We start from the raw sequence: 18,042 nt of genomic DNA on the forward strand, positions 1-18,042 counted from the left end.
CTTATCTCAAATCTCCATACAAAAATAATCATTTATTGCCTTTAATATTATTGACTTGTCAAAGTTGGGCATTCCTTACTAATCCAACAAGGACTATAGAATAGATATTAATTCGTTTCTATGAGATATTGATAAAATAGACTAACGGTCCATAGAATAGTCAGTTCAAGAGGACGGATGATTGATTTAATTATTAAAAGCAGTTAATTATAGGATTTCGGTTAGAATCTGGGAATACGGAGTAAGTATATAGGAGTTGTAGAAGTTAGTATGAGTGCCAGACTGTGATAGTTATGAGCTGGGATAAGCTTGGTGCTACCTCTTTGTTTCTTTGTTTTCTTTGTTGTTGAAGAGTAATGAATAGTTTCTGAATATTGAGAAGTGAGTCTATGGAATAAATCAGAGATTGATTTATGAGTTATTGATTATGTAATTGGAGTACTGAGTGATTGAATTATATGAGGAGTTATTGGAAGATTATGATTGTTGTTTATTGAGAGCTGTGTGTGTTTTGGACAGAGGAAGTGTGTGATTATAGAAATTATGTGAATTTAGATTATTGGAGTAAAATCTGTTATTCCTGGTGTTGGATGGAAATTATTCTGTTTTGAGTGGTACTTTGAGAGTGCAGAGTTGCACACTGTTGTTAAGAGTTGATGAATGAGTATTGTTACTAGAAGAAAGCATTGTAGTGTTTCATTGAGAGCTGTGTGTGTTTTGGATAGAGGAAGTCTGTGATTACAGAAATTATGTGAATTTAGATTGTTGGAGTGAAGTCTGTTATTCTTGGTGTTGGATGAAAATTATTGTATTTTGAGCGGTACTTTGAGAGTGCAGAATTACACACTGTTGTTATCAGTTGATGAAGGAGTATTATTACTAGGAGAAAGCATTGTAGTGTTTCTTAGTATTTTAATGGTTTGGAATACAGTTAATTGTATGATCCTAATAAGTAAAATTCATGCACTTAATCTTTCCTTGTATTCAAATTTTCCTATATAATTTTATTCTAAAAAGAATTGTAGAATAAGTAAAATGACAATCACATTTTGGCTACCAAGGATAGACAATACCATTGAGTATTAGGAATTAACTATCGGTTTGGTTAGATGGGAGATAGGAAGTAAATTCAATAAAATATGATAAAATATTATGGTTATTAAGAATGAGAACTTAATAGTAAAGAGAATACGACAGTCGAAAGAAAGAATAGAGAGATTACAAGCAAGAAATTTCTTGCGTAATGAGTAAGAACGGAAGTTAAAAAGGAATCATCGACAAAGTTGGATTAAACCATGGTTGTATGCCTGTCGGCATATCCGAGTATACCCAGAAGCTAATCGACATCAAATATTTTAGTAGTATATACCGTTAGAGAAATTGCCAAGAGTACTCGTAGAAAATTTAGTCAATAGACTAGTGTTTTTCTTGAGGCCATTAACTGTGAGTGGAGGAATCACAAAAGAATTGGATACTCCATTGAATACGTTTCCAATAACAGAAGTTTTCAATTCCATCAAAACTGGTTTAGTAGAGTAGCATAAATTATTGGTCAATAAGAGCCAATTCAGTGTATTTCAAAATCCATCGTTTTCACCCCCAATTCAACCGACTAACTTAGTAAGGGACAATAATAGCAAATTGAAGAATCTTGAAAATTTAGAACAATCAATTAGGGAAGGCACTAGTTGTTTTAACAAAAGATTAAGTAGAACATTATTTTCTTCAATGATGACGGGTGGTCCAACGGTTCCAATAGCAGTAAAAATCGGTGACGTGAGCGATCGCATAATGAGCGTGGCTCCATTACCTATTTTTAGGGGTTTTTTGGATACAGATCTTGATCAACATTTGTCTCAATTTTTGAGAGCATGTGTAGTCAATAATGGAAGAACTGAAGATATTTGGTTACAATGGTTGCCAATAACCTTGAAGGACACGACGTTTGAATGGTACAACCATCAACCAGTGGGTCAATTTTCCAATTAGGAAGCATTAAAGAATGTATTTTTAATCCATTTTTGCCCAATTGGTTTTGAGAATTGACTTCAAGAAAGATTAATGACTAGCAAAATGGGTCCAAGAGAGGTCGTAGAATCATACTATGGTTGTGTGGCAGATATACTCCGCAAGTGGCTAAATCACCAAATACCAGAGGCTTTTGTATTGTCCATATTAATCAACGGATTGCACCCATCCAAACTAAAAATGTTTGTAAAAGAGGCTCAACCAAATACGGTAAGTGCATCTCTTAATAGAGCCAAGGTTTGGGAGGAATGCCATTATGATCAGTTTTTAACTACAGGTGCCACGATGATTCCAATTCAAGGCAGCTATCAATATCCAACTTAGAATGGATCAATAGGTAGTTATCCACAGATGTTAGAAATAGTGGCCAATTCCAATGCCAATATTCAGGGGCCAGATAATGTCACTTCATTGCAAGCTATACCATCGAACGTGACAACAGCGTATACTCCATATTTTCCATATCAACAACAAGCGGCAGAGTTACCAATAATATCAGCCCCAAAAGATTTCAATGAAACCCTGTTATTAAACTTGACGAAGAAAATGGAAAAAATGGCCATTAATATGGCCAAGAATAAGGAGAAGAGGCACAAGCCTACCAATACTAGGACCAATATATGGTGCAATAATTAAAAGGGCCACGGTCATTTGGTAACAGAATGTCCTTCATCCTCACAAATGATGGATCAATGTATATTTTGCAGAGGAAAGTACTTAACAGCTAATTCTTAGAATTGGTAGAGGCAACAACAATTCAGTAATCAGACCATGATCCCACTGACTCAGTGGGACATCAATCAAGTTTAAATAGAAAATGTGTATGGATGGAATGGAAATCGATCTAATCAAAAAAATCGAGCATTCAATAACTTTCAAAGTTCCAATTTTAATCAAGGGTCTACATCAAACCCCTAGAACTATGGGAAGGAGCAACAGAGGTATCAGCAATATGCTTCATCGATGTCATCAAATCAAGTACCTTCCGTACTAATGGAACAATCAGAATCATTTTCTAATCCTACATGGAACAAGCCTAGTAGGTATATACTGGTGGAGACATCCAATATACTTGATGGATGTGCAAGAAGATCACTTTGTTATTTCTGTTGCAAACAGATTGGTCATTATACTAGTGAATATTCTAATCCTAGAGCCAATGACAATTATGTGCTAGTATGTGGGAATTGCAAGTAGTCAAGGCATACTTATCAGTAATGTAATCCTCCGTTCAATTTCAATAATCGAAATCACCAAATCCAAAGCTAAGGAAAAATGGAGGAGATAAATCAAGGTCCTCAAGATTCTTTAGTAAATTGGGTGGAATGTATCTAAGCTGTTCTTACCAAGAATCAGCAAAAGGAGAAAGGACCAATTCAACATTTGGGTGAGCTTGATGCGAAGGGCCAATTTGACCCAATTACGGGGACATCCAATTCAGATCCTGTTACGGGCTTCTTACCGAGTATGAGATTTGACTCGGTTGGGCAACCCAATGAGGTCTCGATTATAGAGGCTTTGGTTTTGTTTCAAGCTGTTTTGTTTTCTATATAGTTTCAAAAAACATCCTATCTATTGAAAGATCCTCTCGAGGGTATGAATTCCAATGAAGCTTCGGCTATTGTTTTAATTCCAAGTCCAGGATGGAAGAATATCTTATCTCTCAGACTTAAATTCAACCCAATGAAAAGAAAGAGGGCATTAGGAATTATCTTAAATATCGAATCTTATGACATTTTGAAAGATCTGGATGCTATTTGGCTTTCTATTTCTATGAAGCAACTTCTAGCAGTCACACCAGAGTGTCATTTTACATTGAATTCATCGTTAACATGGCATAGGCAACATAATAAGGAAGTTTGTGAAGTCAGTTTGAACCCTGACTCAAGTGCACTAACCATCGATGTTTCGATTGACAGTATTATGATCTCGGGTGTTTAGGTGGATGGTGGTTCCAATGTCAATTTAATGAATGCTGATACAATGGATGCTTTAGTTTTAGAACACTTAGTACCCACAATATTGGTATTAAGGATGGCAGATCATAGCCAAATTAAACTAATGGATATTTTACGGAGTGTTCAAACTATAATTACCGATATTATGTATAAAATCGACTGCATCATCTTTTGGTTATAATATTTGTCTTTATCGTATCTAATTTTATTTGGACAATCCTAGCTTTATCAAGCGAAGGCCAAAAATGATTGGGATTGGAGTACTTTGATAATTGGTAAAGGCGGAGATAGAATGGTGTTATAAATGCATCCAATATATTATCAGGGAGAGTCTCAATGGCCAGCATCTGAATTGACGTCGGACGATGAACTTAGCTCCGATAATGATGCAATAGCACCAATTATGGAAGCATCCGTGGAAGCAGCCCAACATCTTGGAGTAGTGTATCAATGTGGCAGTCCGGGGGAGTACTTGATATACCCTCTGGATTTGAAAATCTCTACTAAACTTAATATTGATTAGATGACCAAGTATGATGTGCGCTATGTGAGTACCCTGGACACATGATTCAGTACTTTACACATGTCGGACTTATCGACTGATTTGAAATTAGTGCGGGGCTTGAAACAAAACATTGCTTTTGCACCTTTATGTCAAACTATCAACTTGGCGACCACAGCAGAGCCTTGAACAATTAAGGTCTACAAAGGTATTAAAGAACAGGAGTTGACCTGCTAGACAGAATTTTTCTTGCATCATAAATCTACTTTTGCTTGGACTTATGATGATCTAAAAAGTATCTCCACTAAAGTTTGTGAGTATCGTATCATTTTAGAGGAAAACGCTAAACCGGTACGACAAAGGCAACATTACCTTAGTCTTAAATATTCCCTCATGGTGAAGGAGGAATTAAACAAGCTTCTTGCGGTTGATTTTATTTACCTGGTACCGAATAGTGAGTGGATTTTTTCAATTGTGATGGTACCAAAAAAGAACTAGAAAATCCAAATGTGTCAAGATTTCCAAAAAATTAATGCGGCCACCAAGAAAGATTACTTTCTATTACCTTTCACGGATAGTATGGATAACATGTTGTTATTATCACCAAGTAGTAAAAGAATAGGAGTGGGGCACTAGTCAAAGTCATTTTGTGGTGTTATTTTGGGTTGGTTGGAGTACCATTTTTTTCATTTTCTTGTGTATTCGAGAGTAGTAGTTCCAGTTAAGAGTTAACAGTGAGGAGCCGGTCACAAGTGTTGATTGAAGATGTTCCAGAATGGATGAGTCAGCAGCAACATCAATTGGAACTTTGGGATGTCAAGATCTTGAAACTAGAAGCTCATGTCAGTGAATTGGGAGAGTATAATGAAGATCTATCAAACCAGTTGGGAAAGGAGTCGATAGAAGGACTGGAAGAAGAAGAAGATTTTCAATTGTAACCAGATTTGGTAGAACCTACATTTGATAATGCAACAAATGATTAATTGGGTGGGCTAGAGGAAATAGTAACTTTTTAGAGTTTTGTTAAATAGTTTTTAGATAGGAATCAATTGTGTGTTTGTAAGGATGTTGCACAATTAGAAGTGGGGCTATGTAGAATAGATATTACTTTGTTTTTGTAAGATATTGATAAAATAGACTAATAGTCCATAGAATAGTCAGTTCAGGAGGATGGATGATTGATTTAGTTATTAAAACTAGTTAATTACAGGATTACGGTTGAAATCTGGGAATACGGATTAAGTATATAGAAATTGTAGAAGTTAGTATAAGTATCAGACTATGATAGTCATGAGCCGGGGTAAGCTTGGTGCTACCTCTTTGTTTCTTTGTTTTCTTTGTTGTTGAAGAATAATGAATAGTTTCTGAATACTGAGAAGTGAGTCTGTGGAATAAATCAGAGATTAATTTATGAGTTATTGATTATGTAATTGGAGTACTGAGTGATTGAATTATATGAGGAGTTATTGGAAGATTATGATTGTTGTTTTTTTAGAGTTGTGTGTATTTTGGATAGAGGAAGTGTGTAATTACAGAAATTATGTGAATTTAGATTGTTGGAGTAAAGTCTATTATTCCTAGTGTTGGATGGAAATTATTGTATTTTGAGCGGTACTTTGAGAGTGCAGAGTTGCACACTGTTGTTAACAGTTGATGAAGGATTATTGTTACTAGGAGAAAGCATTGTAGTATTTTTTAGTATTTTAGTAATTTGGAATATACTTAATTGTGTAATTCTAACAAGTAAAATTCATGCACTTAGTCTTTCCTTGTATACAAATTCTCCTATACATGTTTATTCTAAAAAGAATTGTAGAATAAGTAAAACGACAATCACAAGGATACTCCTATCTCTTAGTCTTACAAATTTGGTGAATAAAGTCTACAATTGAATATGAAAATTTCAGCATATATCTTATCAAAGTCAAAAATAGTAACAAAACATTCTATTGAAAAGAATGGCTCTTGTAATTTAAAGAAAAAAAAAATAATGACCTACCTTCAAGTTTCAAATTTCATACAAAAGACATATAAATAACACAATATCTTCCAATTGTAGCAACTAGAAAAGAGTAGAGCTTTAAGTGAGAGAGATAATCTAAAAGGAAGTGAATGATTTGAAAATCCAACTTAACATGGAAAAATTATTACTACATTTTACAATATCTAATTATGCCAAATGTAAGAATTAAATATTAAGACATGAACAAAATATTTCACATACCAAATAAATTTGATGATAATCAACTATGATTTTAGAAGCATCAAATAGAAAATCTGGAAGAGATAAATATAAAATTTGTTTGACTACAATGATTCTATTAAATCCCTTTCTTTAATAAATACTTCCAATGGGCTTCTTGGACTCCTTATCAATCATAGCACCATTCTTTTTTTGTAATCTGAGTTTCTTGAATCTTTGAATTCGTGTGTTTAGCTTTTCTCAATTTAAATAAAAATCCATTCATCTTGGTAAGTCCTTTCACGACCTCTTTCTATAAATTCAAAATAATTTTTCAATTAAAATTTGCTTTCTCAAACTCTTTATTTAAGCATCCACTTATTCATATTGGACTCTTTTTTGAGATTAGCAATAGATAACTTATAAGAAAAAGGCATCAAATCTAATCTTAGATTTTTTTTTCATTTATTTTAGCTTCATAAAATTTATTCAATTCTATCATTGGCCACAAGGAAGTTAGATAATTTTTTGACAATAAAATAAAAGTCATATAGCACTATTTGATGGTCTTCAAAATAAATGGAGCAAAATCCTTGCTTTTGGACAAACTATAGTTGTTCTTATCAAAAAAAAAGAAAATAAATAGCCTCTATTTTGCAGACCCTTATACAATTAATGCACAAAATCTTTCTGATCACCAAAATGATTTTAGAATATCTTGTACTTAATATTGTCCAGCTTGTATTCAAAATATCTATAAGATATAGTATAATAATTAAATATTGTATTTGTAAAATTGCTATAATATAGAATACATCTAAGGTACAATTGTGCATTATGTTCAATTAGCAACAAACTTATACATTGGTAGGCTATTTCTACACAAGGTAACAATTTAAATTTTGAATATTTTGAATATAATCTTTCTCTTTTTTTCTATTAAGAATGATATAAATGCTTGAATTACTAGTCTTTCTATCCTATCATCCTTATCAGTAGATTGATATATTGACAAAACAAAAAAATGTGTAGATAGTTGTACAAATTTTTTACTTTAAATCCTTCAAAAATATCTCAAAACTTTTCAAAATCAAATTATATGACTTATTATTTTTTCTTCTCCTATTCTATACTTCTAAGAAACTTATGCAAGTTAGCTTAGATGCCTTCAATGGACTTACATGAGAATATCGAAGATACTTGCTACTACAGATTCAATCATATAAAAAATATTTATTTAAAAAGAAGGTAATATTAGAAATTAATTTATATAGCATAGACTACTAAAATTGATAAAAATCACAATGATCTTTGGATGCTATAAGATAAGAAATTAGAAACTGCATGAATCTTCAAATTAGCTATTGACAATAACAAGCTTATATATATACATAATTTAAAATACCAATACCTAAAGACTTCTCCTAGACAAATTAGAAAGAAGAGGCAAAAGAACATAAGATATAACATCTTTTCTATTGGATCCGTCCACTACAATCTGCCTCTTTGATAAACAACTAACATCATCACTAAGGCCCTTATGCTTGCTTTCACTTGATTTTCCAATGTTTGTGGGGCTTTTTGGAGGTGATATTTTTTCATATGACTCCACTATAAACTCTAGCCTCTTTTTTAAGCATCTTCTTTGGATTGTCATCTCCAAGTGACTTTTCTTTTCTTTAGTTAGATTTTCCATTGTTTATTGTCTCTTCTATAGTTTGAAAAATAAATAAAATATTTCAGCACTAAATTAAGCCTTCAATATTATATACTAGGTTGATAGAGCAATTATGTATTACCTCACAACTATTGTATAAACTTGTTTGCACTTTGATATAAAATTCTTTTGAAACCTTAGGATTTGTTTACATCTTGAAAACTAATTTTTCTTAATTATATTGGATGTAAGAGCAAATAGTCATTAATGTCATTAATGCCATAGATCTACTAACTCGGCCAACTTTGCTTCTTCTCTAGTGCCCTTCAAGTGCTAATAAGTAAATATGTATCTTACATTGCAATCAAGTCCAAATCTAAGTAAGAATATTAATTATTAAGTACTTTTGCTAATATTAAAATTAGAAATAAAGTCAAGAGAAGTAAAACATCAAGATTATAATTTATCATTGGTAAACTATAGTTTTTCTAGTATGCATGTGATTGAAGAATTCAAGCATTTATAATAAGATCATAAATAGAAGGATGTGAGAATGTAGACATAAAAAATAAAAATAAAAATAAAAATAAAAAGATTTTAGCATGCTTAGCACAAGTACTTGTTACTATGATTGAAGTCAAATGAAGCACCACTAGTACCACAATTCTTTACTCCTATGTATCAAAAGTCCTACTTGCTTGAGGTCTCCGAAATTGGTTTTTCTAAACTACATTGTTGTACTAGAGAAAGTTTGCCTCAAGAAAGTATTGGGTCTTTAGCTACTATTAATTGTTCGAAGAAGTTGTAAATTTATAAAATATAAATGTTATTTATAGTTCATCTTTAAGAAGATAATTACATCAAATACACAAGTCTAAGATGTACAAGAGTTTCCAAGAAATGACTAGATATGTTAAAAATCACTTCTATTCTTATTAAAATTCTTTTTGAATATGTATAATCCTATAACTTTTAATTTAATCATCCAATTAGATTCAAAATTATCCACAAGTTAAATTATATCCTTAACTACTTTAACACAAAAATCCAATGATAAATTCATTGCAAGTCTTTAGATACTGCCTAATTTCTAGAAGGTACTAAACATATCAATTTCTACATACCAGCACACTAATTCCATCATATCTCAAAAATTCAATACTTAATTACCATGAATTTTATATATACAACTTTTTAACATAGTCATCTATACTTATCAAAATTTATGAGCCAAAAATTCGTCAAAAAATTCAAGATATGGTCTAAACCAAAACCTCCATTAAAAACAAGTCTTTTAAGAAATCTTTATTTTGAATACTAACTTCCAATAACTCTTTATCCTTTGTTCTTGATTGAAATATATTAATTTCTTTACATAAAAAGTAGCTCTTCAAGTCAACTTTTGAAACTCATTTTTTGATTACAAAATGCCTTTTTATAACTCTCTATATGCTTAAAAGAAAAATAGAAGATACCAAAATTATATCCTAATTTCAAATAACTATATTTTTTTCATCAAAACTCCAAATCACATATTTTTTTCTTCCAAATTCTATTTCAAAACATAAGCTTTTTGAATCCAATCTCTAGAATTTGAATTGATTTCCTTTCCTTGAATATTCTACCTTGCCTTGAATGGACCGCCCTAAAATGGTCCCAAATTCTATTGTAGTTTCAAATAAAATCTTAAAGTCCATTGGATATGACTTTCAACCAATGAAAATGAAGTCTTCTATCATTCATCTTATCCACCTATATGAAATGGCTTAGAAATCAAAATATTATGCTGTTGATACCAAAGCTCTTTTAAATTCCTTACTAAAAAATCTTATAATTTCTATTTTTAATTACAAAACTTAAAGTGTAATTTTAAAAAAATTAAATAAGTACTTGATTTTATTTATATATTTATTTTATTTTTTATTTTATTCTATTTTTAATTATAAATCAAAATTTCATAATATTTCATATTATTTTTGTATATTATATTACTTTCTAGCATGATAATATTAGATAGAAGAAGAAATGGACCTTAAAATTGGTAAATGCCATGGATCTATTGACTAGCTAGAATCAAATAATTGACGATCTAAATTTGCTAGCACAAACACATATCATAAGTGAATTTGAAGAAAGTATGTATTAAAGAGTTTGTATATAGATAATTAGAATTTTTACTCTAATGTATGAAAAAGTGGAAGGAGAAGTCAAAAAAGTGATTGCCACTTGTTCTCAAAGCTATGCCCCTTAGAGATCACTTAATCACATTTATATCAATAGACACTAAAGATTGATAATGCCATGTAAATTATTACATCAATAGACATTGAAGATTGATAATGTTGTATAACTTATTACACCAATAGACACTGAAGATCAATAATGCAGCGTAATTCATTGCATGAAGCAAATAGGCAAAGATGTCAATGTTGATTTGAATTTAGACACTATTCTTCTACCATCCAAGGATGATAATCTATTCATAGTCTATTAAAAAAATAAAAAAACCTTTAGTCTCTATGAATTAATTATCAATTTTTTTCTCTATTAAGTTTATGTCTTATAGTCTAAGACATAGTTTAGTGGTATAGAACTAAATTTCTCTTATCAAAGTAAGTACTATTCAAGAAAGTAAAAAAAATTGTTAATTGAAAGAAATAAGCATTTACAAATAAAGCAAGTCGAGTTGAGCGCTTTGGTTTTAGGCATGTTTTTTTAAGAGAGCTAATCTTTATTGTTTTTTTTTTTTTTTTTTTTTTTTTGAAGTATGTTGCTGAAAATAAGAACCTTAAGAAGGGATCTAATGATACAATAATATAGTCAAGGCATATGGCGAGGCTCTTTAAAAAGATGGAATCTATTCAATGTTGTAAGTATGAGATTATAGGTTGTATTTCCAACAGATATTATTGCCCAAAATTGTCAATTTTGAGAGGGGTGTTGATTTGGAGATGAATTGAATTTCTAACATGTTGTTTCTAAAATCTCAAGAATGCAATTTAACTATAGGTTATATATTGTGAGCTTTCCAAAAACATATTATTTTTATCCAAATCTTTTGTAAAGAATCTATTACAAATTTTTGACCACTATATATGCTTCACTTTTACAAAAGAAATGTACACTTATATATAACATTATAGAAGAACTACATGAAGAAAAAAAAAATCAATATGTATATATAAAATAATTTTAAAAATTAATTATGGATGTATTAAAGAAAAAGATGTATAATTTGTGTATTATTAGGTATTCTATGTATAATTGGAAATGTTGTTCAATCTCAATTCAGACTTCAAGCCTACTCTCCTTGAGAGTTTGCAGTGATCGCTGAAATGCACAAGGCACAATATATAAGCTATTTTTCTTCCATTTTTCGTTTCATTGGTACAAAGGGCGTCGCTCCTGAGTCAAAAATTGTTGCTCTTGGCTCACGGAGAATTCAAAAAAGGTCACTTATACTTATGTGTTGCCAATCACATACCCAATCCACGAATACTCCAAATAGTAAGTAAAAAACAACGGGTTTGCTGCCAATGTCTTTAGTGTGGCTAGGATCTTGGCAGTAGAGCTGGGTTGTGCAACAAACACCTGGTTTTGTTGTAGAGCTATTTTAGGTGTGACACGTGCTTGTGTATTATTGTAAGACTGGACTAGTCTTTGGTGAGTAATGTGTTTGTGCGGTGCTATAGGTTGGGTGGAGTGGAATGGTGGTAGAGGAGGCTTCAGCACGTCATGGATACGTCAAGTTTTACAGTTTGCCAAAGTATCACTTTGGAGTGCACAAGCCAACGTTATTATCTTTGTAGAAGACAAAATTGTGATAATTGATTCAAGGCATGATGTACAAAAATTTGAATCCCCATTTTCATTTTTTGCTTGGGAACTTAGACATAATGCGAGGACTTTGCAGAGGACAAAACTGTGATAATCGATTCCAAATTTGCAATCAACTCGCTTGCATCAAACCCTGCACAAAATGGCACCCCATCAAAAATCATTGGTGTTGAATCCGTCATTTCAGTGCATTAAATTGTTCGCTTAATCCTTCTCTAACATACTAATCAAGCCTTAACCTTCTCTAGCACACACTGTCATAAACTGTGGTTTGCGGTGTAAATCGCGGAGTAGTTTATGAAGACCAGAGGTTCTGTCTTTGGCAATTGAAAAGCTGAATTTCCGTTCTCTGCATTAGCTCGCCAGTGCTGACGGTAGAAATTTTAGGACACACCCTGCGTGCAACTCATCATGCCACATGCAGAAATTGATCCTAAGTCACTTGCAATAAGCATGCTTCGCTTAGAACAGTATCACTTTTTTACATGTTTGTATGTGTTTTTACGAACACACACTGCGGACAACGAGCTTCTTTCATGCGAGCTTCTACCCTTCCATCTTACTGAATGACTTGAGCATCAAAACATTTAGTTTGATTGACGGCTGCAGTAAATCAAACTAGACAGCTAAGCATTTCACAACTCCGATTCAAAGCCAAATCCGGTTGTTTGTTTCTCGCTGCATGCTTAAAACATTTAGTATGGTTCAAAGGCACATTAAATTATTGTACAATTAAAAATCGCCTGTATTGATGAGCGTCGGATGCTATTCTTGCTATTTTACAGGGAAAACACGTCGGATTTCCTCACATTTGCAGGGAATTAGATAAACAGAGTTCGGTTTCCACGTATCTAATCTTAAGGAATATACAAACGAAGAGACCACTAAAACAATTATAAGTTAGACCTCATTTTAATCGATTCTGCAGGATTTCATGGTCTGTTTCAACTCCGAAGCGTTTGTCTTCCACTGACGTCCTGGGACAATCCAACATTCTTGCAATTCAAGTTCACATTAACTCCAATTGTTGCAAATTTACAACTGTGATCAACAATTATCCCCGATGAGAAAACAAGGTTGACTAGACGAATAGGCGTGTACAGACATCTAATTCTTTGCAATGACTTCTTCGGCAAGCTTCATGCATAAGCGATAATGATCTATCTGATGTACAGCAGGCCATAAACTTTGCAACGACTCACAGCTAGAGAAAGATGAGACGGGTGCTATCCCATGCGGATGCCACCTTCCCAAGCATTCTAAATCCAAGATCAATCTTCGATCCTCCAAGATCCGCAATGGACGGCAGTACCTGTTGACAATGAATCGACTGTTATATTACACACTGTGTACTACGCTGCTGACAAAACTCAACCGTTTGCTCTCGTTTGCTATTGCATGTTTTATGGCATATACATCCGTACCCTATACATTGATAAATTCAGGTCTCCAACTGGAAAGAATCGTGACTAAGAACACTAGAAGTATTATAAACATGACGTACTTGCGAGAATCCCTCGTCTAGTATCATTATAATAATTTGCTTTGAGCCAACCTCATGCCCAGCCAATAATAGTTTTTTGCCCCGCCTTGCAGCTTTCCTTCACATTGAAACTTTGGAAATCATGATTTAGTAGTTCAGGAACTATCCGACAGAGTGAACCTCCTATTTAACTCACCTTCTACCAATTTCGAGGAACTATGACAGAGTAAAGAATCATCGAACCCCAACCAACTCCTGATTTACCATGAATCACCGTATGTCCACAATCCTGCAAAAATTAATTTGTTACAACACATCTAAGAATCCTCGAGTCCATATCCATCGAAGGTAGCAATTTTTTATCTACGTTAAAATCATCTATACGTCATTGCAATACTGCATATCTGCAATAGCTAGAAAACGAAAGAGTTGACTGTACCATTAGAATACGGCTCGGAAAGTCCAGGAATGCGACCAGGTAAGGAAGTCTGTTCAAAGGCGGATGTATCCTCCGAACAGAACGCCAGAGCTGCCACTGCTGCTGCGCTCAAACTCAGACCAGTCAACGCTCCTCTCCGGGTAAGCACAGTCCCATTACATGTGATCTCTACATTGCCGTTGTTCCCTTGAATCCTCATTCTGCCCTGGAACCTGTCCCGAATTCATGCACACTACCAGCACAGCCCTACTCGCACGGCAATTATTCGCTGCTCAGTCCTTGCCCGTCACCGAAGTGCTCCCTGAGGCATCATGCGCACACATCAATTCAGAAGGCCCTCGCTCTGCACATTCAGACCTGGTAGTATCTTAATTCCATATTCGCAACAATCCTCAAACATCGAATCCTTCCGGCACAATCCAGGGATTATCAAACTTCATCGAGACAGGAATATGTGATGCACGTATAGAATGCTCTTCAAAGTGATCCTCCGATGAATTACCTGACGGGATTGAACATTGGAACCTATTGCACACAGAACGCTCAGATAGAACTGCGACGGATGGCGCACATGAAGGAATGGAGGGAGGGCTGTGGACAGATTTGTAAGGCTTCCACCGCGGAGCTGCATGAAGTTCAGACGGTGTGTGAACGAGAAGCTATTTCGTCGACGTTCCGTCGCTGCGTCGGTTGAAACCCGTGAAACGGGTCAATGGAAAACCTCTTCCAAGCCTCCACCAATGACCTCGGACCCAAGCATAGCACTACTAGATCAAATTTTCAGGTTGAGTTTTTATGATTTAAGAAAATAATAATAATAATAATAATAATAATAAATTTAGAAAAATATAAAAAAATAAATATTATATATCTATCTATGTAAAAAGGTCAACCAACCTATGTTTGGTTAGAGCATCATAAAATTCCATTGGAGTAGTAGAGTGGTTAAATCTAATTATTGCCAAATTACCAAGTTACTAGGATCAGAAGATGTGATGGGCCGAGTTGGCTATGGTAGCAGTTCTAATGAACCCGACCCACAACTAGCTGACCTAGCATTGTTTTTAATTTTTAAATTTTTAATCATAGTGAGGAACATTGATTGGTATATTGTGTTATTTTTTATTTTTTTGATTGGTTGCCAAAAACGTACTTGATGATGGCAAAGCCAATGGTTTAACCACTAGTGAATATATATATATATATATATATAGCATACCATAGCATAATTTGCCATGTCACTATGAATTTGGATATACAATTATTTTAAAATATTGTGGAATATGTATTTTTTTATTTTATTTATAGATACATATATGTGATTGATCACAATTTTTATTGATCATAACTTTTTTTATTATCTTAGTTTAGGATTTGATTTATTATAGATAAGATTTATCTTGGTTTGATATCTAAATCAGTCAATGCTCTAAACATGTCAATGCAATGTTTAATATAAATCCAATGTTTAAAATAAAACTAAATTATTTCTTGTGTACTTTTTGCATTTAATTTTTATACTAATCAAACTTAAAAAAATAGAATAGTTAATTATTTCATTGTATAAAATTTCTATTGTTTTTATTTAATATAAAATTTGACTTTTTAAGTATATTAATATTTTATTGTAAAGAGCTATATAATAATATAACTAAAAATTTAAAACATGATATATTTAATTATTTTATAAAAAATTATATTATAAATTTTGTGATTTTATACATAACTTGGTCTTAGATTGCTAAAATTTCACATGATTAATGAATTTTTTATTCTCCAACAATTAAAATCTATACTATGCTTTTGGAGGATAAAATAAGTAGCAAAGTAGAGAATATAAAGCAATAAGAATTATTTAAGGCAAACTAAGAGTTTATCTTTAAATATTGTGTAAATTCTTATAATTTCTGGAAATAAATTATTGGCATTTTTATTTTTAAATTAATCTTAGAAATCAATGCTTAATATCCACATAATCTTTATGAAATTTGACTTTGCTATAGAATGGAAAAAAATAAAATATTCTAATTATTTACTAAATTTTTATTATTTTAAAATTAAAAAATATTTTATATAAAATATTTCTTCTATTAATCAATAGCATTTGTTGTAAGGAAAAATATTAATTATCAAAGATTATTTAACATTAGAGGTGGTGTATTAATTAAGACTATAATTTCATAGTCTATGTTGTATGTTTTTGCTTTGGCAATCATGTGGCTCTACTTGCCACATGGCCATGCTTGCTATATGAATTATATTAATTATCTTTGTTAATTAATAAAACCTAATAAAAAAATATTATTAAAAATAAAGATATAATTAGTTATACATTATAGAATAGAGTTGATTTTTCAAATTTTGATTAATTATTAGAAGTTATTAATTGTGGATAAATTGATTATTAGAAAAAATTTATTTTTATGTATATATATATTTATATTTATTAAAGATTTTGTTTTAAATGTATATCCAGTAATAACTATTATCCAATATAATCATATTTAGTCCTTATGCAATAATTATGTGTATTATTTTAAAACTATATAATTTATATTATCTAATTAGCATCTAAAATTTTGGATTATTTTCAAAAATAAAATTATCTAAAATTATTAAATACATAAATAAAATTTTAAAATTATTTGGTATAAATTTTGAGAATAAAATAGTTACATATGAAATTGAAGCCTCTAAAGAATTTGTAATAAATAGCTAATAGATTTTATTAAAATTTATTTTATTTTGAAAGATTAATAAATTGGTATTAAATTTCTATAATAATTTTATTAGTCTCATATAAGCTATTGGTGAACCTTTAAAGAAGAAAAATGATAACAAATTAATGATGCAAAGACTATAAATTAAATAAATAAAATTAATATGATATATAATTTTTTAATTAAAATTAGTATTAATTATTTTTTTACTAATAAAATTAACATAAAATAAAATATAAATCTTAATTGAAGTATCTTTTATAAGAATATTTGAATCTTTAAAAAAAATTATTTATGTAAAAATGCTCAAAATAAAAAATGACAATCTTTTAAAAATATAAGAAGATAGAGTTGAAATCCAAAGATTTAGAAGATATACATATAATTTCTATATTATTTTTATAAAAGCAATTCTATTGATGTTCTAATATTTGAAAAAAATAATAATTTATGACTTTTATTCTTGATAAATATTTATGGACTTGAAATATGAGTCATTAAAGAATTTAAGTAAAAGTTCTTATTATAGTAATTATAAAAAAATTATTAGTAAGTACCTCAATAATTATATAAAAATCCAAAAATTAGAATGAAGTTAAGAAAATAAAATCTATTAATGTTCCTTAATCCCTTCTGACAACATAAAGACAACATTTGCCAAACCTCACTTGAAAAAAGAAGTATAACAAGCTTTGGCACATTGTCAAGGACATGAACTTCAAAGAACTAAAATGTCAATACACTCTTGTGTCACTTGAAAAGACTAGAAAATCATTTAAAGATGATACAATATTAAACTATAATGGCTATTACCAAAGGCAAAAAGACTAGAAAGTCTTGAAATAAGACTAAGGACTAAAAAGATATTGACAAGAGTGAAGAAGGCTTCACTCTTGCCTCCATATATATTCTTAACTAAAAATTATGTGGCAATGTCTTATTGGATATTTAAAATATATTGACTTTGTAAAATAAATATCTTAACTTGCAAGCCAAGTTTTTTATATGTGTGCCACATAATTAGCTTATTCCACAAGCTACCAACATATGGTTAATTTTTTGACCAAGTTTCTAATCTATCAATCAACTACAAACATATTTAAAGTCACAAAAATGTCTATGAAACTTCTAAGAAGCTTTACAAAAAAATATTATGAAATAAATCTTCTTTTATTTACTTCTACTTAATTATATAGATAAATATTAGAATAAATATGTATATCTGTGACATTATTC

The 18,042-nt window shown here is 31.1% G+C and overlaps 1 protein-coding gene across 5 annotated transcripts; it reads right to left on the reverse strand.

Annotated features, from left to right (window-relative positions):
• Window positions 1-11,057: 11,057 nt before the first annotated feature.
• On the reverse strand, window positions 11,058-14,693 carry LOC112273932 (psbP domain-containing protein 4, chloroplastic). 5 transcript variants are annotated; one of them, XM_090246195.1, is made up of 6 exons: window positions 14,589-14,693; window positions 14,087-14,429; window positions 13,912-13,936; window positions 13,669-13,765; window positions 13,367-13,476; window positions 11,058-13,141 (listed from the first exon to the last, which is right to left on the reverse strand). In XM_090246195.1, exons 2-5 carry the CDS (start codon window positions 14,283-14,285, stop codon window positions 13,369-13,371), a joined length of 429 nt encoding a protein of 142 aa, XP_090102321.1. In that variant the 5' UTR covers window positions 14,286-14,429; window positions 14,589-14,693; the 3' UTR covers window positions 11,058-13,141; window positions 13,367-13,368. The 5 variants fall into 5 exon arrangements, with proteins under 5 accessions (XP_090102321.1, XP_090102315.1, XP_024358783.1 ...); XM_090246189.1 differs by lacking the exon at window positions 11,058-13,141 and having other exon boundaries at window positions 13,158-13,476; XM_024503015.3 differs by lacking the exon at window positions 11,058-13,141 and having other exon boundaries at window positions 13,158-13,476; window positions 14,087-14,387; window positions 14,589-14,687.
• Between the last annotated feature and the right edge of the window lie 3,349 nt (window positions 14,694-18,042).

Source organism: Physcomitrium patens, chromosome 2, assembly GCF_059467195.1.
Source record: "Physcomitrium patens ecotype Gransden chromosome 2, ASM5946719v1, whole genome shotgun sequence".
NCBI classification, from domain to species: domain Eukaryota; kingdom Viridiplantae; phylum Streptophyta; class Bryopsida; order Funariales; family Funariaceae; genus Physcomitrium; species Physcomitrium patens.

Excerpts from the sequence above, each read along its gene's own strand:
- LOC112273932 (XM_090246195.1), bottom strand. The coding sequence starts at position 14,285 with ATGAGGATTCAAGGGAACAACGGCAATGTAGAGATCACATGTAATGGG. Across the intron at positions 13,766-13,911 it reads TGGACATACGGTGATTCATG|GAAAGCTGCAAGGCGGGGCA; the intron begins GTAAATCAGGAG and ends TTCAATGTGAAG. Across the intron at positions 13,477-13,668 it reads TAGACGAGGGATTCTCGCAA|GTACTGCCGTCCATTGCGGA; the intron begins GTACGTCATGTT and ends CATTGTCAACAG.